Genomic DNA, 27,775 nt, shown 5'->3' with positions numbered 1-27,775 from the left:
GTATGACAAAGAAGTTTCATCGCCAGACCAGGAAATGATAAGGAAGATCAGCCACGAGGATCGTGCAGGATTCAGGTCTGATAGGATGTCTGCATCTCCTCCTAATTATAATAATAATGAATTAATTATGGAGTACGGAGTACTCTGTACTGTACACGTCATTCCGCTACCCAGACACACTCCCCCCTCTCCTTTTCTCCCCCCTGCATGGAATCGACCGATGTATGATAGTCACAAAATCTTACTCTATTATTAATGATGTTTGGGAGACAAGACGACATCTGATTTCCGTACAGAACAGTATTCTGATGCTTAACGCAGGTTTCAGGCCATTTACCTTCTCCAGCAGCCCTACTTCCGATAGATACAAACTAGCAAGACCCCCCTGCGCACATCTATTTTTATCATTAGTGCGGAGCAAATGTCAGAATTTTTTTGTTCCCTTGTTTTCAATTTGATTGGTCGGTTTCCCTTTCCTTAGGGCCAAGAAAAAAAAAAGAAGGAAAAAAGTGCGCCCTACCTAACCCCCCGGCTCCGCTGGCGGCTGATCAGGAATTTTAAAGTTAGGCCGTGGTTTGTTTGGCTGACTTGCACCATTCTGATTCGTTTGCGATGGTGGTGAGGAGCCATGCGATGGCCCACGTGGCAATCCACTCCTTTTCCTTGCATGTACTGATATCATGCCGACAGGTAGTACGGAGTATTTCAAGCTCAGGGGGAAAATACCAGAAGTTGATCCTTCTACGACCTAGATAGTTTTGTGTGCAAGTCCTGAGATGGCTAGTTAAGTCCATACTTGGTAGGCTGCCGACAGAGTCCACTGAGAAGTAAATTGATAAATGTACAGTAATATTTCTAACATTGCAACTTGCAAGGCAACGATCGATCTGCAGCTGAGATTTTGTGCTCTGTATGTACTGTCATCCTGCATTCTTAGACGATCACTACCAAAACAAACAGAAGCAGCCGAAAAAAACGCCAAACGTGCCAGCATGTGGAACAGCACTCGCAGGAGTCTAACTCAACGAATCGCAGCCAGATCTGCAGCGCTAGTTGACTCTGACAGCGTCTCGATCGAACAGAGCGTTTTTTGACCTGTCTCATCGACTAGTACACGTGCTGACTGCCGATGCTTTAGTTCGAGCAACGTGAGGACCTCCTACCTAGGTAGGTAGAAGGTAGTTAAAAGGAACGTTCTGGCCTGATACTTGCTGCCTGTTGTCCAAGCTTATTGAACTGGTTATATTATAGATGTTACACTGTTGATGACAGCAAGATCGTCAGGCCGACTATCTAGTCTTCCTCATGGGCGACGGTCAACAATCCGATACCGAGGCCACACGACACGCGCAGACTGGCAAGAAGTTCCGGCGGACGTTGTCCTGCCTGAATTGCCAGAAACGGAAGGTCAAGGTATGTACATCAGATGGAGCAGTAGTGTAGATATCGACCTACTATATATCCGCTTACTGACTACGACATCCAGTGCGACCGCGTCAAGCCATGCCGGGCGTGCTGCACTCGCGGCGCACCGTCCAAATGTGAATATGGCACGACCAAGAAAGACCGCCGTTTCATCGAGCAGTCCGATCTCATCGAGAAGCTGCGGCAGCGATGCAAGCAGCTGGAGGAACAGTTGACCGAGGCAAAAGACTTCAACAAGACCAGCAGCAGCACGCCGAATTCGACGGAAGGGAGGCAGACTTCTAGGTCCTCGTGGCATGCAGCACTCTCGATGAGACCACTTGCAATGAAGGGCACTAAGAACGCTGAATCAACTGAATCGAAGGTGGGTAGATCGTTACGACGTGGTTGATATCTGACCTGACAAGATGAGAATACAGAGCGTAATATCAACTCCTCCAAGTTCGGGGAAAGCTCTCCTCGAAGTGTTCCTGGGCGATTTTGTCGAGGCGTGTTCGCCACAGTCCCCCATTTACTCCGGCATCGGCTTTGACATGCGAGCGGCCGCCGAAATGCGAATCTTCTCCCCGCTGCTGTCGAAAGCGTTCGAAGCAGCCTCCCTGATATTCATCAGTCAGCGCCATAAACATCCCAAGATCGAAGCCGTCGGCAATGCTCAGTACAGTGGAGTCCTCAAGCTGCTGCAGAGGGCAGTCAATGACCCGGAACAGTGCAAGTCCACCGAAGTATTGACGGTGGTAGTTTTGGTCGCTGTCATCGAGGTTCGTCCAGTTAACTTCTCCCGTTGACTGCTTTGATTTAATGCTCACGTCTGTCCCAGGCGTTCAAGCAAAGCTTGAAAGATTCAATCTTCAAACATCAGCAAGGAGGGCTGGCGCTGATGCGCTTGCGGACCGCGTATCGACACCGACTTGGCCTGGACAGGTCGTTGTATGTGGGCCTACGACTGTTTTGGGTATGCGTAGCTGATACTATCGTCACGCGATTGGAGTCAGCCTGACTGATGACTGGTATAGGTAACGTCGACCATCGTCAGCAGACGCGCAACGTTCTTAGCTAGCAAGGAATGGATCACCGTGCCCTGGCCAGAAAACGGCCCACAGAAGGACATTCTGCATCACCTGCTGGATATTGCCGTCGACATCCCTGCGTATTTGGGCGCCTTTGACAGCTTCAAGGCCGCCCTGCGACGAGGCACGCTTGCAACCCCGGAAGCGATTGCATCCAGCCAAGCGGCCCTCTGGAAGACAGCGACGGAGCTGGACGCCCGTTTGCAGCTATGGAACAGTATCCATGCGAGCACCTATCCCATGGGATACATGGGTGAGATCTTCGAAGACACTGTACAAGAAAGCGAGAATGGACCCGAGTCCAAATTTCCTCTGTTCCGGTGTCGAAATTTAGCGACAGGTGAGCTGGTCACGCCGCCCATCCTGGTCTACCCAGACCAGCTGCTCGCCCTGTCGATGTGTCTGTATTGGGCGCTGCGTCTAGTCATCACCGCCGTGGACGACAGCGGGCTAGTGGCGGTGCTGACGCCGCATGAACGGTACAAACACGCCTGCGACATCTGCCGGAGCATGAAATACTACGTGAGCACGTCGCCGGGGCTGCTGATCTCGCGGATTATGTTCCCCCTGCGGGTGGCCTTTGACACGTTTTCGGACGGCATGGTCGAGAAAAAGTTCATCCAGGAGCTGTTTCTGTACATCGGGAACAAGTTTCGCTTGCAGATGTTTAAGAATTCGTGTACCGATTCGGCGGTGTGGGAGAGAGGGCGCGTAGCTAGTTGACAGAAGAGTTGGCATGACGATGCACACGTTGAGATTCATCTACCCTTGACTTAGTATCAATGATGATGATAATATGTCATTATCACAGAAACGACTAGGTAGTCCCGTAGTCTTGAATAATATAAACCTACTGACTCAATGATACTTCATGTCGATCTCTATCTAAATGTCCGTCTTGATGCTTTTGATAGAGCCGTTAGTCATTGCATCAGTATACTTGTCGAGTCTAGTATGTGATCATCCTCCAATAAATGAATATCCTGTTTAGGTTATCCCTTTTACCTGCTATCTAACAATCCATTGGAAACCCATTTTAACCTAGCACCTAAGCCTCATGGACACTCAACGTTGTTCCTCGTTCACCAGATCATCCTATGTTCTGGCAGCGACGCATCCAGATTGTACTGGAGCTACAGCTTCGCACCAGCCCCGCGGGGTTTGTCAACAAGCGCGAGGTCCTTGTTGACCCGATCACAAAGCTCTTCAGGTTTCTTCTTGATACGATTGCTGTCCGCGATCATCTCTTCGCAACAGACGGATCTGTCGTGGATGAGGGCGTTGAGGTCTTCGATAGGCGTATCCGGGGAATCGCACATGGCTTTGAGAGAAGCAGAGAGCTTCTCGAGGCGGACATCTATAGTACAAATGGGTATATTAGTCACGAACGCAGGATGCAGGAGCCAAAACAGAACACTTACAGTAATCTTCCATTATGATAACCAGCAGGGAGAGATGGAAGGCAAGGTTGTTATCTCTGTATAACGCACTGTCAGCATGAGCAGGAAGTGTCTGAAGCAAGAACTATGCGAATAATAGAGGAAAGGTATAACTAACCAGATCACAAAGTTAGGTAAAGGAACCACGCAGGCAGGCGACAGACAAAGTCCGAGTCTGAGTTGTGGGTAACTGCGAGGCTATCGTCAGCAAAGCGCGACTAGAATATTTAATAAACCTCACTGAACAGTTCCTGAAGAAGAGACGGAAGAGTCAATGTTTGAATCGAGCTTCGTAGAATGACTCTGGAAGGGGATCAATGATAGGATAATACTCACTTTGCTCAGCCCAAGTACACGTAGTGAGGAAGGAGGAAGATGTTCTTTGTGCACAAGAAGAGGGAACGGGAAGATTGGAAGATGCACAGAGAGAGAGAGAGAGAAAGCTGAGGAGAATTTATACTTAATCAAGGGATACTATGCGATCCAGTAAATAAGATGTGAAGGCAAGGCCACCTAGCAGAATAGAAACATGACAGAGTGAATAGTGACTGAGGGCAGGGGTGGAATAGAGTCACTATCTGCTCACTTCTAGCATGAGATACTCACAAATGTGAGCTGTATCTGAGGTAAGAAGAAATATGACACAGATATCAATTTACATACCTAAATGTTGTTTATTATGACTTGCCCAAATAGGTAATATCTTTTTTTTCACCCACACCCAGTGAATAGCAACCACCCCAAGCTCTTTGGGCTATGTCAACTGACCTGACAATTGAATTACTGATCGCTTTATTTATATGCATCATTAGATCTCAATCAAATTACCACATTACCTCTCAGAGCTCAGCCACATACAGTTCCAGCATTAGCCACACCTTACTCCCTATCATCACAACTTGCATTTTTTTTCTCTACCAAAGAATAAAAATGGCAAGGTCCGCGGCAAAAAGACAATTCCTCGTCAAGAGGAAGAAGCGCCCGGTGATCTTTCCCGCAAAGCAGGCCAGTAACGGTGACAAGACAATCCCTGCGTCAAAGGCTACAAAGTCAGTCAAGGTCAACAAAAAGACCCTTCTGGGAGAGAAGCCGAGTACCGATCCATCGTGGATTTCCGTGCCTGCTTCTCGTCGCCGTTTCAAGCTACGCAGAAAGTTCGATCGATCTGTATATTTATGGTTATGCATTTCTAATCTCAACTAGAGAAAGCACTGCGCAAGACACGCCAGCATCACAAGACAAGGATTCCAAGAGCGCAATTCGGTGGACTTGTCAAGGAAATTGCCCTTGATCTGATGAAGAACGACATACAGTTCCACGAATCTGCTCTTCTTGCGTTGCAAGAGGAAGCTGAGGCTTCTACGTCTCTTGAATTCGAATGTATGCATGAAATGTACACAATACAGTAAAGTTTTTAATTTCTTTATACATTTGCTAATAATATATACAGTGGCCCAAATGGCAGCGAACTACGCAGGACGTAAGATGGTCCTTCAGCAGGACAGGGACCTCATTGAGTCAAGGGGATTATGATGGGATGAATGGCGGGCTATCGGTACAAATTGCAATTATGGGAAGAAACTCAAGTCCTTCGGAAAATGGGGAAGGAGGAAAAGACTTTATGGAGTTAGTTAATTGATTAAATTAATTGCTTCATGAATCGGACTAATTTTTTAAGGATCGGTATGTTGACTGCTATAGAAAAAAGATCAATCGGGAATGTGCCTGACACTGCTGCGGAGAAGGATATCAGAGTGGTGAGAAGGCATGTTTACTGGCTCGATCAGTATATTCATCTTGGAGGGTATGATCGATCAACTTACTGCAACCAAGTTTGTTGAATTTGTTTTCCAGGGATTAACGTTCATTCGACGAGGAAATAAGAGTTAGGTAGTATGATATGTATATTGACCCAACAACAGACGGTCTTACGTTCTCAGACCATATATGGATGGGTTGCCTATCTATCAAGAAGAGGAAAAGAGTAGACTTCTACTAGATGTGAACGTTGCCTCCGTCTACATCTGTATCGGTAGCTTCACTTTGCTCTTTCTTCAGTATGGACGGATTATTATATCCTGATGAACTTCCTTAAAAAAAAAGATACCGCAAAGTCAGCTCCCAGATATGGTTTCTGCGTCACCTATGTACAAGAGTTGATCTATTATCTACCACCACATCCTCCCACGGAGTAATTCCCCCACCGAGTAATTCAATTCAGTAGTCAACCGGACAGGCACACCGAGAGTTGCTACGACTCAGAGAGACCTTGAAACACTCCCCAACACTGTACACTTCAACACCCAGCCTTCCGGCGCACCTGTCCCCCTCAGTGACCTGGATCTCGCAGGCGGTATTAGGAATTGAGTGGAGCTTAATCAACCCAATCGTATGGTTCCGGGCCACGCAATCGGACACAGTGATGTTTTGCAACAGATGGTGACATTCGTCGTCGGCATAGACGCTGTATGCGACGCCTGAACGGCCCAACACCGCCGTGGAGAGCGAGAGGAGCAGAGTGGCGAGTAGGGATGTCTTCTGGGCTCGATCAGTAACATATTCAATTTTGCAGGGTCATTACATCGGCACGAGACAACTTACGGCAACCATTTTGTTGTTTGTTAGAGTTGTTTCGAAAGAATAGACGTTTCTTTGCTGAAGAAGATGAAGAGGTAGGATATCAATTGAACGACTGACTGTCTGATTTCTCAGATATGGATTTTCTGTTTGTCTTTCTGTGAGAATGGACATCTACCAGGTGTCTTTGCCTCCTTTTGTACATTCTATATTGATACATGTATGTACAGTACATACATATTCTGCTCTGCTCGTTGAAGATTCCATTCGGTAATCTTTTGGTATACTCCGTATATCGTAGTAATGTCCACTGTGGAGGCCGCAGCCCCCTTCTCCGATAAAGCGTGGGGTCTAATCCGTGCGTATCTGATCTGTATCTGGATCTTGTCCCTCGTCAAGCCTCAAATGAAGGCCCGTGATCACGGAAGTACTCCGTATACAACATCGCCCAGACTCCTCTGTAGAATCCCGGCCGAGGGGAAGAAGGAGCTGGTGGAACAATCTTTTGCCGATTGTGCCGTCGACCTGAAACGCATACTTTATGAGAGCAACGATCGACTCGTCATTCCACCGCTGTGGATGCTCCCGATCGGCTTGACGTGGCCATTTCAGTCTGGGCTGACCCGTTTAGGGGAGTTGGTGTCAACCTCGCCCTGCTTGACTCGCTCAATCTGGCACGGGCGATTGTAGCAGGGGACAAGGACAAGGTGGAACTCGTTATTTGAGATTGCGAAGCGAAGATGTTCCAACAAGCGGAGAAGGCCGCAAAGAAAACATGGTGGGGATTGAACAATCATTTCAGCGCGAAAGTGTTGATTAATAGGAATATTATCTAAATGTAACGAATTATTGTCTGAAAATACTTTGATACAACAACCGTTTTATAAATTTAAGATGAGACGGGAATGATTGTTAGTACTGTTTTTTTTTCCTTTTTTGTTTTCTTTTTCTGGGCTGTTGTAAAATGAGAAAAAAAAATATCTAGAAAGTAGTCTTTACAGGTGTTAAATTATTTCTCTAGACCTTGTGAGTAAATCGATTTTAAAATACCATGTAGTTTCTTTATACCTACCTACTATGCATTGATTCTACATGATACGCCTTGATTTTGGCTACATGTTAGCCCAAGTACAGGAGGATATTTGCTCGTCAGATCTGTTTATTGGTAATAGTCTGGCTTGACAAACACAGAGGCAGATCCAACAATCTACACGAACTTCACTCTATATACATTTCCACAGGAATATTTACAACAACGCAATCCCAGTAAACGCCCTCTCCTCATCCGCAAAAATCTTCTTCTTCCCCGCTCCATCCAAATCGCATCGATAAAGCGTGCCGCCGAGATCACCGAAATAGATATGTCCATGTGCCCGGTCCAGCTTCAATCCAATCGCCTCATTCAAATTCCTCGCGAGAATCTCGTATTTCATCGCAGAGTTGGACTTGCTACTAGGCACAACCACTCCAAACTCATCCAGCTGTACTCGATTCAGCGAATTCCCAAACGGCAACTCGCCCCGATCCGTCCAGTACAGCATGCGCGATTCCTCGTCAATCTCCAGATCGATTGGTTCGGGCAGATTATCCAGAATGCAACGGACGTCCTCTCGTGACGTTGGTGTGTGGTTCGCTGGTGTGGTGATATCCGCGCAGAAAATGCGGCCCTTTCCACTCTTTGACGGACCCTTTTGCGTCCAGAAAAACCTGCCTAGTTTGGGAGAGACGGTGATCCCGACACACCATTTTGTGGCATCTTGGATGTCCTCCTTGTTATTGGAGTCACCCGTCTGGATCAACGTCTCCAGATCCGAGCCGTCGTAGTTGCATCGATACACGCGCATCCCCTCCCGGTCGGAAAAGTACAATTTCTGCGTCGCCGGTTCCACGACGAGTTGCTTTGGTGTGTTGATAGTCCCCTGACAGATGACCGGACGAATGTCGCTTCCGTCCAGATTGGCCGAGTAGACCGCGCCGTCGGGTTTCCCGGGAATCCCCATGGTGGTCCAGAACATGCGACCAGAGGCCCTGTCGACGTCGATGCCGTCGGGGAGGAATTGCCCCTGGACGAGAGATCTCTGGCAGGTCCCGTCGGGAGAGAATGAAAGGATTTCACCCCCTCCCATGGGGTTGGGGCTGGAGAGGCCGATGTCGAGAGCTAGAATTCGGTTGATACTGACTCCGTTGACACCACTTCCTCCCTTTGCAGTGGGCGATGGTGCTGTCTCTGTCTCTGTAACCGGCGGATAGAGACCACCTTTGGCGCTCTTCAGTCCCAGCTTTCCCTGGCTGAGATAGTTCTGTTGCAGAAAGCGGACTGTCTTTTCCGGTGACAGGTTTCGCTCCTCGATGTAGTGACTTTCGATGAACGCAACAGTGTCCAGACCAACCTCTATATTTCTCATTAGTATACTAAACTTCCCCTTCGATTGACCAGGGATACTGACGATCCATCATCCTGCAAGGCCCTGCATCTGCCCTTCCGAGCACGTCAAGCCACATCGAATCAATCTCCTCCGGCGTCGACACTCCCTCTGCGAGAATGGTCAAGACCTCACGCTTGACGGCAGCCCAGAGACGGTTGAAGATGAGTCCTGTCGACTCTTTCCTGGCAACATACGGGATCGTTCCCGCCTCCTTCTGTCGCTCGACCATGAACGGGAAGATTTCGTCTGCGGTATGCCCGTCGGTCATCAGCTCGACGACCATGCACGTGGGAGGCATGTAATAATGCGTGTTGAGGATGCGGGCCTTGGTTGATTCAGACACTTTCTCAATCATCGCGGAGGACTTGTACGATGAGGAATTCGTCGCGAGGATGGCGTCTGCGGGGGCACAGGCGTCGAGTTCCGCAAAAGTGTCGATTTTGATCGCGAGCGTCTCGGGGACGACTTCGACAACGAGCCAAGCGTTTTGCACCGTTTCTTTCAAGTCCTCAAATGCTTGTGCTTTTCCCGGCGTTTTACCTGTTTTCGCTGCATATGACGCGACGTTTTCCTCGATGTATCTCAATCCCTCGGCGCGTTGCTGGGGATTGGGATCGCGAATGCGGACGTCATAGCCGGCTGAGGCCCAGATGCATCCTACGACGGTCATTACCCAGTTGCAGTGTGCTGGAATGATCATAGGGTTACTTACCTATGCGACGTCCCAACACGCCTGCACCGAGGACGGCAACGGGACGGTTTTGGTAGTTTTGCGGCGGAAGCCATGAGGCCATGTTGAGATGAATTAACGATTCAATGGTGATACTAAGAGAACTGGATGAAGGAAATCTACTTTTTTTTTATTACTAGACAGCGTCCATGACTGACAGTATCAGCTTATATACAAAGTCCATAGCGCAGACTATGAGTCCTCGCAATGACTAAGGTTCCTTTATTCCGAATCCAATGTACTGTACCTCCATCCTTCCTCCGAGTCATAGTTCCAACATGATATGATTCATCGGATCCGTTACGTGCGTAAGTAAGTACACACGCTGTCTAGGGATGGGAATATCCGACTGGGGAAGAAGTTATGTATGAATTATCGGTCATAAGCCAGCTTCTCTGTGAAGGAATGGATGCATGAATCCATGAAGATCAGAGATTAACATACGTAGTGCAGATTCAGTTAGAATTTCCGAAGACTGGATCCACTTGTTGAATCTACATAGTATCTAACCAGAATAGAATAATCTTTCTCCCCGTCAGAAATGATCAATGACGGAAATACGTCAGTATGCCTCGGCAAATTCAATTATCTGAATCTGCATGAATGTACAGGGTATGCACAGTACGAAAGAGTGACTGCATTGTTCTCGTCCGTAAGCTAAGTGGGCCGGTACCGTCGGGATTTGTATCCGGGATTGTCTCATAGCATGCATAACAGTAAACAAGCCTTGCTAGCATAATGGCAGATCGGCAATAATAGAAATAAACAACTCTGTACTCCGTATATATTCCGATTATCCTGGTCCGGGATGCCGAGGTTGTCATTTAGTCGGCATGCCTAGTCTAGAAGGATCTCTCCTGTTCAGGAGATCGATCTAACGTTCTGACACGACACGATTATCCACTGTGGGTCCACAGACACAACCGATCCATTAGAGTTTGATAAGGGGTTATTGAACTAATTTTTTTTTATCTAGCCTCGGTACTTTTCCATGACTTGAGCTTGGTTGGTTTATACGAAATATGGCTGCATCCCACCTTTTGAACGGAAGACTGACTTTAAACTTGTAACGGTCGGTCGCCCATTCAAGGTACTGAGTAATGGAGGGAGTTAGAGATACACGTTAGATGAATAACTTCTCAATGTTTAAAGGAATATCTAAAAAAAAAAAACCCAACTACGAAAAAAATAGCTAGCATTGGAATCTACCTACCAAAAAGAAGATGACAAAAAAAAATACAATCTACTACTGTACACTCAAAAACAAAATATCTGATCCTCCATCTTCGACACCGCCGCTGGCTTCGCAAACCCCATCTCGACCAACGCCTTCTTTGCCGCATTCACCATCCCCGGCGGACCACAAAGCATGACTTTCGTCTCCGGGTCAGGCGCAAACAATCTCTCCATCATCACCTCCTTGGTCACGAAACCCCTCCCAAACTTCCAGGTTTCCCCTGGATTATCGAGCATATACCAGACCTTGAAATTCCTCGGATACTTCACCGCAAAGGCGTCAAGCTCTGCTCGCAAGAGGATATCCGCCTCCGTCCGATTCGCATATATCAGACTGATCTCCGTCGTATCGTGCTCATCCTCGCAGATCGCGCGGATGAGCTGGTACATAGGCGTAATCCCCGTGCCACCAGCGATCATGCCCATTTTCTTGCAGAGTCCCTTGCGGTAGGTCATTGCGCCCTTGGGACCGCGGAATGCCACCTCGTCGCCGATTTGCAGCTTGGCGAGGTATTTCCCTGTCAGTAACCCGTCCGGATAGCATTTGATGACCAGTTCGAGTCTGCCCAGGTCGAGGTTGTTGGATACGGGTGTGTAGGAGCGTGTGACGCTGGTGCCATCGTCAAGGACTGCCTTGATGGCCACGTGTTGGCCGATGGGTAGGCCGATGATGTCGGTCGAGTTCGGGAGCGCAAACACAAAGCGATAGACGTTGGACGATAACTGATCCTTGCGGACTAATGGCAGGGTTTTAAATTCGCTAGGCGAAAGGAAACCCTTCGCCAGATGGGGGTTGATCGTGGCCCGTTTGGCGGCCTTGATGTGTGGAGGGTATTTGGTGAAGCCGGACTCGATTTGCAGCATCTGGGTAAGCTTGCGGCTGGCAACAGCGACGGATATGGTGGCCAGCGCAGTTGCGGCGAGGAAGCCATTTGTGAAGCCGCCTTTTGGGATGTGGATTCCTTTGAGCGTGAGTGATGATGGTAGCAGTTGCAACATCCGGTGCCAGTGCTGAGCGGGATTGAATCGCTCCCGTTGAGCATAGAGAACCAGCAGACCACCGACAGAACTGGCGAGCAGTCCGATTTTCGTCTTCGATATCGACACTTCCCTAACCACTTGGGTATTCTCGGTATTCTGCACAAGTCGCACAGCCTTCGGACGGGCTTTTTCTTCGGCTGCTTTCAGCGTCCCTATCAGATAGGGCTGCATCGCCTGTGTTGCTTCGTCTGAATGGCCAACATCCTCATACGCTTCCGTGGCATCGGTTCCGGCCACTTCTTTCAGGACATCTTCTCCACCGGGGTGTTCGTGTAGGTAATCGGTGATGTTGAAGACTGGAAATGTTAGAAATTGGGAAATGGTTGATGGTTGCGGGAATCACACCTTTTCCGTGAATGACAATCCACATATCATTCGCACTTTTGTGCGCTGCGACGTCTTCTGCCGTATATACGGGCAGAGTGGTGGCAGTCATGTTGGGAGTTGCGATCAATGAAGAATTTTTCAAACAATTCTAGTTCAGTTATAGGAATGGTTGAGTGATCATTGTACAAATTCACACAACGAAAGATGACATTGCCATTATAAAGAAATCCGCATAACTTCATAGTTCTCTCCTGATCGTCTGTCTCCATAGAAAATCTCTTAGTTCCCACAGCATGAAGTCAGGCACAACTCAATATTTTCCAAACATCAATGCCGCCAGAACCAACGCTTGCTCTCTCTCTCTCGGTCCGTAAATTCCGGTTCGACTCCATCAGGCCTTACGTACGTAAAGAGCGGGTCCAGAACAATGTCATTTTCCAATCTAGCAAAGTGCCGAGGCAGGCAGCAAGGCTGCCATCCTAGTCTGGTATGAGACAGCGCTACGGAGTAAATGTCTCAAGGATCGCCACAAAGACCCGATGTGGATCGATCCACTTGCCTGGTGATATCGGCTGTCATGTCATACTTTCTTGTGCATAATTCGGTATTTTTTCCGAAGATGGTAGGAATCAGAAACATGCCTATGCCTAGGTATATGGTTCACTACGGCAATATGGCGGTGGATTGCTCGCAGGTTGCTTTCCATATAAGAGGGTTGTCGTCGTTGCAATCCAAAGAGAAAAGCAAAGTTCAACTCCCAAATCAAAATGCCGGCCAAGCAGTTCTACTTCCTAGGAGAGGATGTCTCCCACGCTCGAACCATCGAGGTTGACCGTGCACTCGATCTTGATGGCTTGAAGCATCTCGTGGCAGCACACCTGGCCATTGTCGAGCCGGATGGTTCGTAACCTCGTTCAGTACGATATTATTTATCACTAATATCTATCTACAGGCATCGACTTTCACTCCCAAGACTCGATTCTTGCTACTACCGCAGAAATCATCTCGTGCACCACCCCCATCGCCATCACCATCGACGGAAAGCAAGTCCGCGAACCGCCCGGTCCCAAGGGCCTCCCCTTCGTTGGAAACTTCTTCGAAGTATACCCGGACCACCTGGGCAATCACCAGCGCCTCTTCGAGCACTATGGACCCATTATCAAAACCACCAACATGGGTCGCACTGTCTACCAAACCAACGACCCGCAAATCGCAGCCATCGTCTTCGCGGAATCAGACTTCTTCACCAAGAAAATCAACGAAGCCCATCCGCTGTATGGAATCAAGAATCAGGAAGCGGGCGTCTTCCTCGGTGATACAGACACGCCGGAGTGGAGAGCAGCGCATAAATTCTTGCCGCCAGCCTTCGGTCCCAAGGCCGTTCGACACTATGCGCCTACTATGCAGAAGACAGTGGAAGACGCGTTCAGGGTATTTGACGAGCTCGACCAGAAGAACGAGGCGTGGAACGTGTACCAATACATGCTGAAGCTCGGATCGCAGGCGGTGGGAAAGCTGGTTCTGGGTATTGACTTTCATCATTTTGCGTCGGTGGATGCGCCGCTGCACGAGATGGTGCATCTGATTGCGGAGACCTTGTCCTTGAACAAGAAGGTTACTTCCAAGGGGGATTGGTATGCGATGTTGCCGTTTGGGGATCCGAAGAGGCTGCGAGAGGGCAAGGCCAGGATCAAGGCCATGGTTGAGGAGTCGATCAAGGAGGCTGCTCGGGGAGGAGTGGAGGATCTGGAACTGCAGGATGCGGCGCTGAAGGCGACTAACATGGTTGGTAAGGCTTACAAAAAAAAAAGAATTACCCAGTTCGTCGAGACGATACTGACGACTCCAGACTACGCCATCCGCGCAACAGACAGCAAAGGCGACAAACTGCCCAAAACCAGTCTGATCCAAGCCCTCGTCGTAGCCACCGGCGCCGGGTTCACGACAACCAGTTCCCTCCTGTCGTGGCTGATCTATGCCCTGGTCACATACCCGGGGATGCAGGACCGACTGTTACAAGAGCTCATCGACAACGACATCGACGAAACCACCGAAATCACCGCCGATCTCACCAATCGTCTCACCTTTCTCGACAAATTCATCAAGGAGACGCAACGCCGACACAACCCGTCCTTCCAACCGGCTCGCACTGCCAAAGTCGATCTCGTGTTGCCCGGAGGGTACAAAATCCCCCAGGACGCCATCGTCATCCCCGCGCTGCACCACATCCACAACAACCCGGAGATATGGGACAATCCCACCCGCTTCGATCCCGACCGATGGGATACCGACGCGGTGAAAAACCGGCACAAAATGGCCTATGTGCCGTTTGCAGCGGGCCCACGGATGTGTATCGGTTTCAACTTTGCGCTGCAGGAGGTGAAGGTGTTCCTGCCGAAGTTGGTGTATCGATACAAGTTTACCAAGGAAGGGGATGGGGTGGTGGATTATGATCCGATGTTTCAGTTGATCAGGCCGAACAATTTGTATGTGAGGGCGGAGAGGAGGGTGAAGTGGCCGGCGAAGTCAGTGAAGACGGATTGAGAGAGGCTCTGTTTAGATTTTTAGAAAGCTGTTTTTTTTTCTGTCGTCCATAAGACTTGGATTTTCCTTATCTTAGGCAGAATATTATAATGCCTATACTGTTGCAAAAAGATCCATGCACAGCATGCTGACTATTAATCCAAGCTAAGCATGACAGTTTGCATATACTAAAGGACAGGAATATAAGAGAAGATTAAAATCTAGCGGTGGTAGTAGTAGCATGGAACTGGATAACTGTATACGTAACCGATGGCTAATAATATAGTTTTCTATAGAAGACTAACAGGCCAGAGAACAAGACAGTTGTTGCAGACTCAGCCAAAAAGAGGCACCATGGCACCAACTTCTTGGTGAATCTGAACTAGGTATCGGCTGCGCCAACAACAGTTCTATTCTATTTATTAATATACCACCATTAGAATGATTAATATAGTCAGTGCAGCAACAACGGTACTACTGGTCCAAGATTATGGCAGAGGAGTAAACAGGTGCTGCAGGAACAATTATTGGGACTCTAATACTAGTCACAAGTATGTTATATACGCAGTATATCACATGACGGGATCTGCTGGATAATCTATTAATTAGTGGATTATCCTTTATACTAGTCTAGCCGCTTCTGAACAGTTGAAAATCATGAGGGAAGAATAGGTTCTAAATACAAATAAAAGGCTATAGACCAGAATAGTACATAGCTAGTCAGTGTATAGCTATATGGCTCGATGTTGAACGGCTCGATGTAGATATCGACTAGATAGTCGATGACTTGACGGGATATCGGCTGGATGATCAATGGCTTGATGGATTGATATCTCCCTATGTTCGACATTTTCCCCAGAGATATTCGCCTAGATAGATATCTAGGGCTTTCGTTATGGAGAAATATAAATAAAATGGCTTGATTTGGGGGTCTAAAATAGAAGGTAGGCAGGGGTCGGCTAGTTGTGAAAAAATTTTCATAAGAGTAGAATAGGTCAAAACCTCACCAATTCTGGCCCAAAAAGAATATGAGCTCTTCTTAGTTCCATCAGCTCTATAGAACTGATTACTTGTCTCAGTCACAACGTAGAGGTGAGAGCTCTTCGTATAAATAGCTGTTCATGACATCCAATTATTCAACGAGCTCAGAAAAAAAATAGATTCGATTAAGTGAAGAAGCAAAAAGGAACGTTTGGTTATGGCCTTCCAGTCTCCGTCTGACATATATCCAGACTTTCCCTCCACGAGCCAGGCGGGATTTCCAGCTTCTGTGAGATATACTTGCTAGGTAGACTACTGACCCTATGAGGTTATCTGGCTCTCTATTTCGCAGGTATTTGACCATCAGAAGGTCAGGTCTTCCACTAAGAGCACACCACTTTCTTTTTTTTTTCCTTAGTTCACCCACTCAGTCACTCGCTCGCGGCCCCAGTGCTGATGAGTTCGATGTAGTTATCCAAGTTTCCATTATTATGTAGACATCTCTCTGTCCGAAAAGAGGACTCGATAGACGACAACACAAAAGGTCACAATCAAGAAGGCCTAGCTCCTAGCAAGACATTCAAGTGGAAAACCCATTAGCTACCAAGCGCATCACAGAGTGAATATAAAGTTGCACAGTAAACGAAAGAGGCAAAAGCATTCAGAAGAAAAATAATATGAATGGAATCACCGCTGCACCGAGGCTAAGCATCCTCGATACAGTTCATTCCGGCGAGTGAAGAAATTTGTTATTTGCATCTTGCTTGCGTGCTTTGAGAGGGATAGGAAGGTGATGGTAAGAAAAGTACTCACTGCTGAGTTGAAGCAAGCAGCACTCCTTTCAGGGGAAATGTTACCTGCAAGGAAAAAATTGGCAAGGTTCCCAGTTAACTGCATTTCTTGAGAGTGCATGGCTTCATGAAGGTATCATTTCATTTATAGAAATATGAGACCGACAGAATCGAAGGATGGACAGGAAGACAACTGCCCCAATATATATTGTCCATCTCAGAAGATTACCCTCCTGGTTAAATAGTAGTACAGTACAAGCGAATACAAGGAAGCATAAGGTTCAATGGGAAGGGGTATTTTACCATTGCTCCATCTATCGTATTTTTAATTCCAAGACAACGATTGTTGGTTGCTTGAATTGATGCAGTCTACAGCGATATATCTATCTATATATATTGACGCATATATTTGTGACAGGGTAAAGATTTCTGAAAACCGTTACGTACTGTACTGTACATACATTACTCAAAATCGCTATTAGTTACTCATCACAACTAATGAATGCTGTTAGGTTGAGCGTTTGAGTGACAGAATGTCAGTCACATCGATAATGATAAGTAATGATAGGGTATGATCTAAAACGGAACCAATACCGAAGCATATTTTAGGTTGGCGGGTATTACTCCGTACTCAGACTTGCTCAAAATTAGTCATGATTAGTCTTTGCATTCCGGCAGTTTCCCCCGCATTTGTGTGGAGATTAAAATTTTAGATTCAGCGAATTTCTACTCCGTATGGGAGACGGGGGGAATCGGCGCCGCTTTCCGTGTTTCGTCCCATCGCGTGATCATTCCTCGCTCCTTCCATTCTGGGCAATGTTATGGACCTGCCCCATTCGGTATAGGCTCATAGCGGGCTCGGTCAGCGGCCTTGTCGAGCATTGCAGAATTGTAACAATGTACATACATATACATTTCCATCTCAACCGCCTTACTTTGGTCGAATAGAGTTGGAACTTGATTGTGAAAGTTCATGGCACTGGATTTATCCCACACCGCAATTGACTGAGGAGAAGATTCCACCTCCTCATCCTCGCTGCCGAACGGGGTCTCTACTTTCCCAATCCCGTCATCGTAATTTCACTTAGAACACCCGATGTCACACAATGCGTCCGACCAACTCGTTGAAATCACTTTGGCAGATATCACTTTCATCCAACAGCTGAAGCAATCTGAGTCGTCCTGCATTTTCCAGGTATCCGTGCATGGAAAGATATGTGTTATGAAGGTGGTATGCTTCCTCCTGGTCACTTCCTGCCTGGCTTTTTCCCCCTAATAATTCCAGTACCATGCCATAGAGCGTTCTCATGCCGATCCGCCTGGTCGGGAAATTGACATCTTTCTGTGCGAGAGCAACGCATATCGGCGGTTGAAAATGAAGGGGCTATGCCAGCGGGGAGTCATCCCAGACTTTTACGGAGTGATTGAAAACATAGATCCGACACTCGGGCAGCCACATCTGGATCCATTTCTCAAAGACAAATTACGTCCCAATGCAGTCCTTATCGAGTATATTCCAAATATACGTCAAATAGACCTATCGACCTTCTCAGAGACACGAATTGCCAGACTTCGTGCGATTCTGGACGAGATTCACCAAGCCTGGGTCTATCATGGTGATCCCTATCTCCGAAATATGATGGTTCAGGAAGACTCTGACCGAGTGATGTGGATCGATTTCGATCGTGCTCAGATATTGTCCGAGAATGGTCCCACTCCAAGACAGCAGCAGTGGATGAAGGAGGAGGATGAGATGATGGATTATTTTGTCGAGGCTCTTGTAAGCACGACCATCGATAATTATAAGACTGGATCAGCTGATATTTGTTTCCAGACGGCGGACTATAAGGTCGGCATAATCTCGCGTACTTGGCCATATTATTACGAATATGTCTAGATAGCCAGTCTTTAAAACTGAAGAATTCTGAACCTGTCCCGATGAGATTCTAATTGCCTCGATACGATCTGAAATTAATCTTTATCTTACAGCTTGCCCTCTCATCTTATGAACGTCTTATTAAGGTGGCGTGGCTCGGCAATGCATTAATATCCGAGAATATGTTGTCTAATTCTCATTTGCTGGAACCGCGATCAGAATCAAGGTGGGTTATCTACCAGGCTCAAAACGGGTTTAAATTATCCTGTGTCTGAAGGATTTCAGGACTTCCGAAGAGTGATCGATAACAGAACTATATTGAGGTTTTCTCGCAGGAGACAATTGCTCTCGCACCCTCATCGCTGCATCTTACGGCTCTGGAGTGCATTGGCTGTACACTTATTCAACCTGCACTTGGTTATCGAATGATCATGAGGACGTGCCTCTTCGAGCTTCAAAAGTGTCTGAGGGAACGGATTGTGGTACTAGAAGTGATGATACTAATATAACAAAAGATTAGATCTTCCTCTACCTCTATGTAAAATAAAAAACATACGCTTCATCAAGCTTTCCTTTTGCGCAGTCGGCTTCCTATTGTGGATAAATGCGGTCAACGACCAGAAAAATGAACGGCAATCGAACAACGCCTAAACCAGAACACTTACCAAGCAGTCCTTGAAACTAGTCACTATCTCTTCTTCCTCTTGCATGAGGACCCTTTGCCTATAGGTAATTTGATCCGGATCGTATGTCTCCGCTCGATCGAAATCTATCCAGACTACTCTTTCCGGGTCATCCTCGACGACCAGCATATTCCGTGGTTTAGCATCCTTATGTCGGACAAACGCCTTGTGAATCTGTTGGATGCCTTCAATGAACTTGTCCATCCGCTTGCGCGTATAGTTGTGCAGATGGATCATCTCCAGATTGGGAATGTACTCGAACAGAATTGCACTTGGAGGATATTCATCCTCCACGATTTTTTCAGATGGGGCAGGCAAAGTCTGGGATCGAACTTTTCAATGGTGCCGTAGAACTGCGGTACAATTCCTCGATCACAGAGACCATGCTCCTTGAACCGCCTATAGGCGGTCGACTCCAGAACGTGGATGTCTAGCTCGCGATCTTTTGGCTCGTAATATTGTCTAGGGCCACGCCCATGATGCTATCGATGCCATGGATCCGTCAGACAAGCGAATAGTCAGGAACCTCCTTGACTAGCGCTGACGCACCACTTTCATGACACTTGTTTGATCTCGGATAACAACAAGAAATATCACCGAAAACGTAGAACTGAATAGCTCCTGCTTAAAGGTGATCTCAGAAGGCTTGACATCGGTCAATTCCATCATGGCACATAAACAGGATACAGTGGTGGGAAATAGGAGCAGTGTGAACAGTATCATGCTGCTAAAGTTCCTTGTAAAGCACGGACTTGAGTCACGTGTACTCACTCCATCCATGCCAATCGTGTTTTTGGCACGTGCTTGTAGTACTTAATGAGCTGCCTACTACCTGGCTGTCTGGGAAACAAACAAGCTGAAATGATCGTGTAAGATCAGTCGTGGTTGAGTGCAAGAAAGAGAGAAAAGTCCTGGAACAGGTAAGATCGAAATTCACTCAATTACCGGCTGAGCATCAGTTCAGATTGAAGTCCATCTCGACAGCTTCTAACACAGATTTAAGTCAGTGAGAAATGATTTGGAAGTGAAGAATACCCTATGATATAATAATGGATTGTCCTTGTCTTTCCCTCCTTCCATCTTATCATGCCTATCAGAATTCACGTCTTCATTTACAGTCAGCGTCCAGACATAGACATAGGGCTTAGGGCCCGGGGCTAGGGCTGCCTGACTCGCTTGCGGGCCATATTAATTAGGCAGTCACCTCGCTCGGGGCTCTCCCACATTCTCCACAATCTAAGCTTCTTTCCCCTCACCTTCGATGCTACTAGGCCAACACAGATCAGTCGGGAAGTACCGGCGGTACGGGTCACTCAACTCCATTCCGATTGGAGAGAGATAACCTGATGCATCCACGGATGCGCCAGCATAGTATCTAAACTAGGGCGGTCTTGGTCACGAACTAGAGGTGATCTGCGCTGCCTCCCGCGAGTTTCCCAAATTGGCTATCTAGTGTATTTTCCCGTTCAGTTGCGCTGGTATCGATAATAGCCTATCTAATGTCCTCCATTTGGATGGACTGGAAAGATTTCAAAATGAGCTGACAACTTCAGCATCTCAGTCTTGTCGGTGAGATAGGGGAGGGTACTTTTTTTTGGGTCACAAGCAGGGTCTCAGCCTAATTGAGAAAACAGGCAGCCATTCCAAGCAGCCAACATCTACAACGGGGAATTGTGATCTGTCGACAGGGACGACAAAGAGGATCGATTTGACGCGGAACGAGAACTGCGAGCTTAACAAGAGAAAGACGATGATGATGAGAATCTAGCTGATGATAGCCTAAATCCTTCCAGGTCCAATATGACGCCACGACTTTCATTGTCACGGGTAAGTGCGTGCATGCTTCACGCGGTGAGAGAGACCTCTTTGTTCCTCAAAGTTGACACATCTGAGTCCGCCCAACCAGCGGTACCAGAAAGTCAAAACAAAGACGTTCCAGACGCGTCAAATCGTATAGTATCATCCTTGTGATTTTTCTTTCACCCCGCCTTTTTCCTATCCCTTATATCCGGCATACCTGCCGAGCGATTCTGACCGGCAGTTGCCGCCTCGTTTCTTCTCGCTTCCTGACTAGGCTCCGAACAGGCTTGCCACCATATTCAGGTCTAGAAGTCTGCTTCTACCTAGACAAAAAAAAATAATTCGCAAGCTTCTTGGGGTTAATCACTACCAACCTCAAGTGAATCTCACGAGTTAGAGACCATTATCACAACATCCCAGCACCACAAGGTTGGATGAAGCCATGTCGAACGTCCGGCAGGTTCTCGAAGCGACGTTCAACCACGTTGTGCTACCACCCCGCCTTCCTGGCAAACGAGACCAGGAGATCGAAAAGATCGAGAAGGACCTCGTTGCACGGTTACTCAGGGCCGTTAACTGTCTCATTGATCTGTCGAGCACTGCAACGAGAGACGCGTCCACCAACGCGTGGTATTGTCTTCGGCGTTCGCTGGAGATCTGTCAGACTATCCACGACGGCCAGATCGATAAGGTCAGGCTCGTGGAAGCCTTCTCAAGCATCCAATCTGAAGTTGGAATCATCCTGCACATCACAGAGCAAAACGCAGGGCTTCTCGTCCAACGGGAAAAGAGGTTCGTGATGCAAACAATTATTATTATATATCTCTTCTGGCCAGTATTGCAATAACTGACGCGAAACTCCCAGTGACGGTGCCGAAAACGTAAAGTTTGAGGCTTTGAAGCGTCTCCAAAAGCTGAAAATGTCCTGGCGTCTCCAAATGCCTTGCAATGTGATTTCCCTGGTGTTGCAGTCTCCGTTCCCCTTTCACAATTCCTGCGCTCGTCCTTCCAGGAAAGCCTTGCAGCATTTCTGGAGCAGGCTAGCGCCGAGTCTATCAAGCAGTTCACACCTCATGCTAGAAAAGCCGGCGCCGCTGTGGTAGAATGCCGCGATACGGTCGACCCCTGTCTCATCACCCAGATGCTGATGACCCTCCTCGAGGCCCATGGACATCGCACTAACCCGCCCATCCTGCGGAAGAGAGTAAGGGACGACGTATGCTGGGATAATTCTGAGCAGCCTTGGAGACGAAGCGCTTTTTGGCTCGTCCTCCGCGTGAGCACACAGCGATTACTCAGCTCCCTCTGTGGCCCCGATGCAGGTCGAATATACTACAAATTCCTCCAGTGTGTTCTCCATGCCCATCTACTGCAGGACTGCTTAGGGACATTGAGCGTGGAATCATGCCACTTCCTCCGAGCCAAGCTGTGCCGGCGTCTGGCCAAACTGGAAGTCGAAAAGGAGAGTGCAACAGCCACTGGAGATATTTACAAGGCGCTATTTCGCGCTGTCGGCCCGCTCTGCCACACAGCAATCCAGAAGGCAACAGACCAAATGGATGCGCACTGGAAGTCATTCAAACGTGCCGTTCGAAGGCCTATCCCGACCTTGCCTTCCCGTGCCGACGACGACGATCTATGCCTCAGACTACCAAACAGCGCGTCGTATCTCCAGCAGGTTCTAGATTATCCTAGGCACCCAAAAAAAGAATTAAACCTCTCAGAGATGTCAAGATCTCCAGCTAACGACGCGACAACCAAAGCCACTCTTAAACCGATTCAAGAGTTCGCGCAGCGCTATTACTCTCTGACCAATATGGAAATCAATTATTTTGAGAGCATTTATCAGAGCCTAGGAACCATGGCTCCAGAAGAGCGTTGCAAGAAACTGGCAAGTGTCATTGAAGACTACCTGGATAAGGTGTCGGATGCCTACAAAGACAGCGTCGAGGAAAAAAGTTTCATGATGTTGAATCTCTTCGAGTTGTGGGTTGCGATGGATGAGTGTGCCGTCCAGCGTTACCCACTGTTGAAAGACTACCATCCGGGATTTCGTCCAGAGCTCTTGGATGTTTTACGGCTCTCTCGACTCCAGGATATGCGCCGTCTGCAGAAAGTCCAAGAATATCTTCATACGCGTTGCACACAATGTCGGTTCTCGGACCTCAGTATCTTTTCTGACCCAAGGCAGGACTGTTTTGCCGTTCGTTATTTCTACGATTCCGACGACGGTTCCCGGCTTGAGATGTTGAAAGACAATATTGAACGTGACTCATCAGCCGCACGAAGCACAAAGGAGAGTGAACTGACACAAGCAAACGCGAAGTATAAGTCCCTGTCCAAGCAAATCTCCAGCTCAACATGCTGCTGCAAACGTCTGCCGGATGGAACATTGGATATTCGCGGCTGCCAGCATTGCTATATGAAGCGGCAACGAAAACGGCTTCGCATCACGGTTCACGAAGATTATTTGCCGTCAAGCGAATCAGTCGCAACCAATATCCAACAAAAAGCCGTTCTCTTTGAGCTAGCCGTCCCAGCATCGTTGGCCGCCTATCGAGATACAACTTGGAGGATTCTAAGTACATTTGGATTTCCTATTGGCAGTAAGACCAAAAAGTCGGGTCTAGGCTCCCCACTGATGCTGCTATCTGATCATGCCCCCCTACAAAGGTATCGACAAGCTCACTCTGTGAGATTCAGCCTGGCATCGATGACGAAACCGTTCCTCGGGACACATTACAGTAAACTACGTCTCCCAGCTTCCGCTTCTGACGTGTTACTTCCCCTGGGACTCACATTTTCATATTACGATGTCCAGGACAAACGCTGGTCGAGAGATCTGCCAGACGCCTTGACTTTTGGCCATCACTTCGGACTCGATGAATCAGTCCTGACTCTCCTCAACGTCCAAGATGCATCGCAGTTTGCTGCAGATGCCAATGGCCCGTCGTCGTACGACATTGTCGCCAGTCAGACCAAGTGTCCGTCCCAGTTGACTGTTCATGAGTTCACGGCCTACCAGAGTTTGCTCTCAGGTAAAAGCTGTCGCTGGTTGTCCATGCTGCGCGAACTAGGCTCATCCAACCTCAACTTCAGCCTGAAAGCCACTATGTGTTTGTATAGTCACCTCGCCTTACAGGTTGGACCGATGCGCGATGGGGATGACCTGCGTATGATTCATACTGTGTTCAAAGATGAGGCGTTTTGCGACCAGTTGATTACACAGATAAAGCGCCATCTTGAGGGAATTTCCTGCAATTGGCGTGAATCGTACTGTATGGAAATGTTGGTTACCTTGATTCTACGCGTCTGCACGCTTGGATCCGGACAATCTGTTCAAGAAGGTCTCACACTTTTACAAGAAGTGCGACACACAACTTTGCAGTGGATTCGTCAACTGCGGAACGAGGTCCGCAGTGCGGTGGATGCAGAGGCTGCAGCGACCGCAACGAGGTATGCCCTGTTCGCTGCATTGTTGTGCAAACGAACCTTTTGCATGTCTATAGGAACTCCCGACCGATGGGGCCCAGAAGAGCTTCAGTGCTTCATAGAGGCCTCCGTTGCTGTGCAGGAGAATCTGATTCCTGACCCAGCGAATCTGCCTCCAGTGGCGAGCAGCATGATGATCAGAGATCTCAAAATGACATTTCGCATGCGAGACGCTCTGCGGAAATCTGTTGCAGCCCATCCTGACAGCCTAGAGTCGGCTATCAATCGCGTGTGGCCTGAACCTGCCGACTGCTCGAGGACATATGGGCCCTGGAAATTCCTGTCGGATCCCTGGGAATGGTGGATGGTCTCTACAGTGGCAGCTACCGAATTCTCATATCCTCAGGTAGTCCATTACCATCTTCTGGAAGGCTACCTGTTGGTAAACAACAAACCTCTTGGCAAGTTGCCCAGGGAAATCGGAGAATCCGCGACCATCCGGGAACTCTTTGGCGACCAGCATCTGCTGACGTTCCCTTCTGCTCTGCCGGGGATGACTTACATGTTGGCCACCCCAAGGGATGGACACCAAATCCATCTGGGCCTGCGTAACGGAAAACTGGTTGTTCGTGCTCGTATCTACAAGACCCTCCTCGAGTTCGTGGATAGAGCGGAGTTTGGCACCGGCGGGAATCGCGATGTCCCTGCTCCGTTGGTCGACGACTGTGTGCACTGGCTCGACCTGACATCGCGACGGCTAGAATTTAGGAGACGGCCCCATATCTGGAAATACAACCGCCCGGGCAATTGGACCCTCGACGTCCGCACAAGAAAGGTATCGCGCCGGCAGGTCTTGCTCGTTGACCCGCATAGCGAACTCTTCAACCGCATCGCGGAGATTTTCAAGCATTTTGAGGATGTGGAGAGGTTGACGGTCTTCCAGCCATTACAGAACAATCTGACAGTCGAGCTCAAGCGGCTGGATCTCGAGTTCCGCGTCAACCGAAAGGGACTTCTGCAATCCAAACAGTTGCGTTCTGAGATTGATCCCAATCAGGATGCGGGAACATGGTATGGGCTAGAGAGCAAAATTGTCCTTCGAGATGCGACAAACAAGTTGAAACGAAGCATCATCGTTCCTATCGGCCGGCTCAAGTATGGACGTCAGGGAATTCATGTGGTTGTTCGCGTTGTGAACACTGGGCGCTACGGCCGATATCACATCGACGATGTTCTAGGACGCTTGCAGTGTGCGTCTGAGCCTTTACTGCTGTATATGAAAGCGGAACTGCATGCTTACACCTCCTTCGTCTTGCCTGATCCTCTCACCGGTCGCTCTGGCACCGAGGAGGCTTTGGCATGTCTGTCGTCGGGAGCCAGTCAGCCCTGGACGCCCCTGCCTCGTGACCAACTATACCCACTGCTCGACATGGCCCGACTCACGCCGAAGCGTCAGTATTATCCCAAGCACCTGCGCTTCCAGCAGATCGTCACCTGGGATCCGGGACTCACGGTGACCATTCAGCACGATCGTTACCGCACCGTGATCGAAGGCATCCTGACGAAACTCGAGAGACTGTCCGTCTTTGCAATTCCAAGTGTCCAGCCGCCGAGATTAGAGCAGGATGATGTCCTTCATCTCCGCGAACGGAGTCATGCCCGTCGTCATCGCTATGAACGGCCCGACTCGTTTCCATGCGAACCTATCCCCTCCGACGATCATCCATATCAAGCTAGAGACCATTTGGAGAGTAACTCAGCGACACGTCATGTCTCCGAGATCGTTCACCTGCTGCGCTCACAGCCGTCGCGTATTCACACCACCCCTGGGCTGGCCCTGATCCTTCAGCGGATACCCTTCATCAAGGGTTATGGTCAGACCTTTTCCAAGCCTCTCCTTAGTGATCTCCTGGAAACGGATATAGGACTCGAGTGGGGAGCACTGGTGAATCTCACTCGCCACAGTGAGGGAGAAAATCGAGATCCTCTCATGTTCCAGCTCGGTGTGATGGCGTTTGGCGCGGATGTGAACATGACTCTGTTGCGGAGCGTTGTTGCTTTTGCCCTGATCGCGGAGCTACACGCCATCCATTTCCCTACGCATTCTGTTTACACAAATTTTCGATACAGTCAGGAGCCGACGCTGGACAGTCTGGTGGAGCTGTTACGACCTTGTTGTCAACAATACGCTTATGACACAGAGTCCGATGAACACCCATTAAAACGGCGGCGGAATGTCGATAAAGCAAAAGATGAATACGAAAACCGATGCAACAAGGAGTGTAAAGACTTTGCTCTCACTCTTCTGCAGCAGTGGCCATGTCCAGAGCCGATCATGGAGTGTTTCTCGGGAACTGCAGTAGACATATTAAAAGCCCGAGAGGCCATTCGACCGGAATGGTTGCGCCTCTTCCAGAATTGGGAGCTTTCCAAACATCTGACAAAAGTCCAGAAAGTTCTCGATCTTCATAAAGCAAAGGGCAACTTCGTTCGATCCGAAACAGCAACGGAGAAATCAACCCTGTTACCTGTTCCCCACCGAGGAAGGGAGATCCCTAGCCTTTCCCACGATCTCCTCCAGAAGAATTGCCCAGTCCGATCATCTGTTGCGGGCACAGAACTTGTTAGACCACCGACCAGGAAGCCAAGCAAGTTGCGTGACGCGGGATTTAGTCCCATGAGAGCAAGAATCCAGGCTCCTGCTCCTGAAATCGAAGAGCTCAAGGCCATTGTTGATACCATGGTCAATTCTCCCAGCCCCATTCGGAGAGAGTATGGGGAGGACTTGAAGGGCAGCTTGGCCGCACTTGAACAGCTCCGGATGCTAGAAGAATTGCCCCCACACTTCCTTGCCGTTTCCGATATAGAATCCAGGATTTTGGAAGCTCAGAAGACGATGAAGGACGGATTTCAAGCCATCTGTGATGCCCTTGCTGCAGGTGAGGCTCGACACGTTTGGCTACAAGCCGGCAATCTATGGCCATGTCTCACACCAGTGACACTGCTCGAGCAGCTGCGAACAACAGCCCACAATGGAATGAGCCGGCAGATGAGGGAAGCCTTGCTTGCATATGCTGTTTCCATAACGCGAATTCAACATGTGCTGCGCATCCTTGACGCCCAGAGGAAAAACGACGCCCGGAGACTCCAGGAAGAACAGAAAAACCTCGGACATGGCAATTGGCAGCCACAGGAATATCCAGATTGGCTTCTGCTCGAGATTGACGCCAACATCCTAATCCGCAATGACCAGGTGGATGTAGCGCGTGCCACCATTTCCCCAGCATCGAGGTCCAATTCAGTGCTCCAGATGAACATGGGCCAAGGTAAGAGAGACAAGTAAACCTGTACCTGACCAGAAGGGACTAACACAGTGCAAGGGAAAACATCCGTGATTATGCCCATGGTGTCCTGCATC

The 27,775-nt window shown here is 48.5% G+C and overlaps 10 protein-coding genes across 10 annotated transcripts; 5 read left to right on the top strand and 5 right to left on the bottom strand.

Annotated features, from left to right (window-relative positions):
• Positions 1-1,305: 1,305 nt before the first annotated feature.
• On the top strand, positions 1,306-3,218 carry VTN77DRAFT_8479 (uncharacterized protein; the record flags this gene model as incomplete). The annotated part of the gene is made up of 5 exons (XM_069424981.1): positions 1,306-1,413; positions 1,487-1,789; positions 1,845-2,186; positions 2,246-2,380; positions 2,442-3,218. The coding sequence occupies 5 exons, from the start codon at positions 1,306-1,308 to the stop codon at positions 3,216-3,218; spliced, it is 1,665 nt and encodes a 554-aa protein (XP_069274673.1).
• A 410-nt stretch (positions 3,219-3,628) lies between these two features.
• Positions 3,629-3,929, bottom strand: VTN77DRAFT_8478 (uncharacterized protein; the record flags this gene model as incomplete). The annotated part of the gene is made up of 2 exons (XM_069424980.1): positions 3,629-3,852; positions 3,917-3,929. The coding sequence occupies 2 exons, from the start codon at positions 3,927-3,929 to the stop codon at positions 3,629-3,631; spliced, it is 237 nt and encodes a 78-aa protein (XP_069274672.1).
• A 2,222-nt stretch (positions 3,930-6,151) lies between these two features.
• Positions 6,152-6,544, bottom strand: VTN77DRAFT_8477 (uncharacterized protein; the record flags this gene model as incomplete). Its single annotated transcript, XM_069424979.1, has 2 exons — positions 6,152-6,472; positions 6,536-6,544. 2 exons carry the CDS (start codon positions 6,542-6,544, stop codon positions 6,152-6,154), a joined length of 330 nt encoding a protein of 109 aa, XP_069274671.1.
• Positions 6,545-6,814: 270 nt separating this feature from the next.
• Positions 6,815-7,236, top strand: VTN77DRAFT_8476 (uncharacterized protein; the record flags this gene model as incomplete). Its single annotated transcript, XM_069424978.1, has 2 exons — positions 6,815-7,086; positions 7,143-7,236. The coding sequence occupies 2 exons, from the start codon at positions 6,815-6,817 to the stop codon at positions 7,234-7,236; spliced, it is 366 nt and encodes a 121-aa protein (XP_069274670.1).
• A 522-nt stretch (positions 7,237-7,758) lies between these two features.
• Positions 7,759-9,731, bottom strand: VTN77DRAFT_8475 (uncharacterized protein; the record flags this gene model as incomplete). The annotated part of the gene is made up of 3 exons (XM_069424977.1): positions 7,759-8,903; positions 8,959-9,594; positions 9,650-9,731. The coding sequence occupies 3 exons, from the start codon at positions 9,729-9,731 to the stop codon at positions 7,759-7,761; spliced, it is 1,863 nt and encodes a 620-aa protein (XP_069274669.1).
• Positions 9,732-10,924: 1,193 nt separating this feature from the next.
• Positions 10,925-12,380, bottom strand: VTN77DRAFT_8474 (uncharacterized protein; the record flags this gene model as incomplete). Its single annotated transcript, XM_069424976.1, has 2 exons — positions 10,925-12,240; positions 12,290-12,380. The coding sequence occupies 2 exons, from the start codon at positions 12,378-12,380 to the stop codon at positions 10,925-10,927; spliced, it is 1,407 nt and encodes a 468-aa protein (XP_069274668.1).
• A 658-nt stretch (positions 12,381-13,038) lies between these two features.
• Positions 13,039-14,815, top strand: VTN77DRAFT_8473 (uncharacterized protein; the record flags this gene model as incomplete). The annotated part of the gene is made up of 3 exons (XM_069424975.1): positions 13,039-13,171; positions 13,224-14,060; positions 14,121-14,815. 3 exons carry the CDS (start codon positions 13,039-13,041, stop codon positions 14,813-14,815), a joined length of 1,665 nt encoding a protein of 554 aa, XP_069274667.1.
• A 2,847-nt stretch (positions 14,816-17,662) lies between these two features.
• VTN77DRAFT_8472 (uncharacterized protein) lies at positions 17,663-18,463 on the top strand (the record flags this gene model as incomplete). The annotated part of the gene is made up of 3 exons (XM_069424974.1): positions 17,663-17,797; positions 17,852-18,346; positions 18,401-18,463. 3 exons carry the CDS (start codon positions 17,663-17,665, stop codon positions 18,461-18,463), a joined length of 693 nt encoding a protein of 230 aa, XP_069274666.1.
• Positions 18,464-18,896: 433 nt separating this feature from the next.
• Positions 18,897-19,791, bottom strand: VTN77DRAFT_8471 (uncharacterized protein; the record flags this gene model as incomplete). Its single annotated transcript, XM_069424973.1, has 5 exons — positions 18,897-18,942; positions 18,999-19,033; positions 19,108-19,396; positions 19,459-19,607; positions 19,675-19,791. The coding sequence occupies 5 exons, from the start codon at positions 19,789-19,791 to the stop codon at positions 18,897-18,899; spliced, it is 636 nt and encodes a 211-aa protein (XP_069274665.1).
• A 1,576-nt stretch (positions 19,792-21,367) lies between these two features.
• Positions 21,368-22,028, top strand: VTN77DRAFT_8470 (uncharacterized protein; the record flags this gene model as incomplete). The annotated part of the gene is made up of 2 exons (XM_069424972.1): positions 21,368-21,717; positions 21,791-22,028. The coding sequence occupies 2 exons, from the start codon at positions 21,368-21,370 to the stop codon at positions 22,026-22,028; spliced, it is 588 nt and encodes a 195-aa protein (XP_069274664.1).
• Positions 22,029-27,775: the final 5,747 nt, after the last annotated feature.

Source organism: Rasamsonia byssochlamydoides, assembly GCF_041956645.1.
Source record: "Rasamsonia byssochlamydoides strain NRRL 3658 unplaced genomic scaffold VTN77scaffold_72, whole genome shotgun sequence".
NCBI lineage: Eukaryota > Fungi > Ascomycota > Eurotiomycetes > Eurotiales > Trichocomaceae > Rasamsonia > Rasamsonia byssochlamydoides.
The sequence above is the reverse complement of the archived record's forward strand: the minus strand, read 5'-3'. Positions and strand labels throughout refer to the sequence as shown.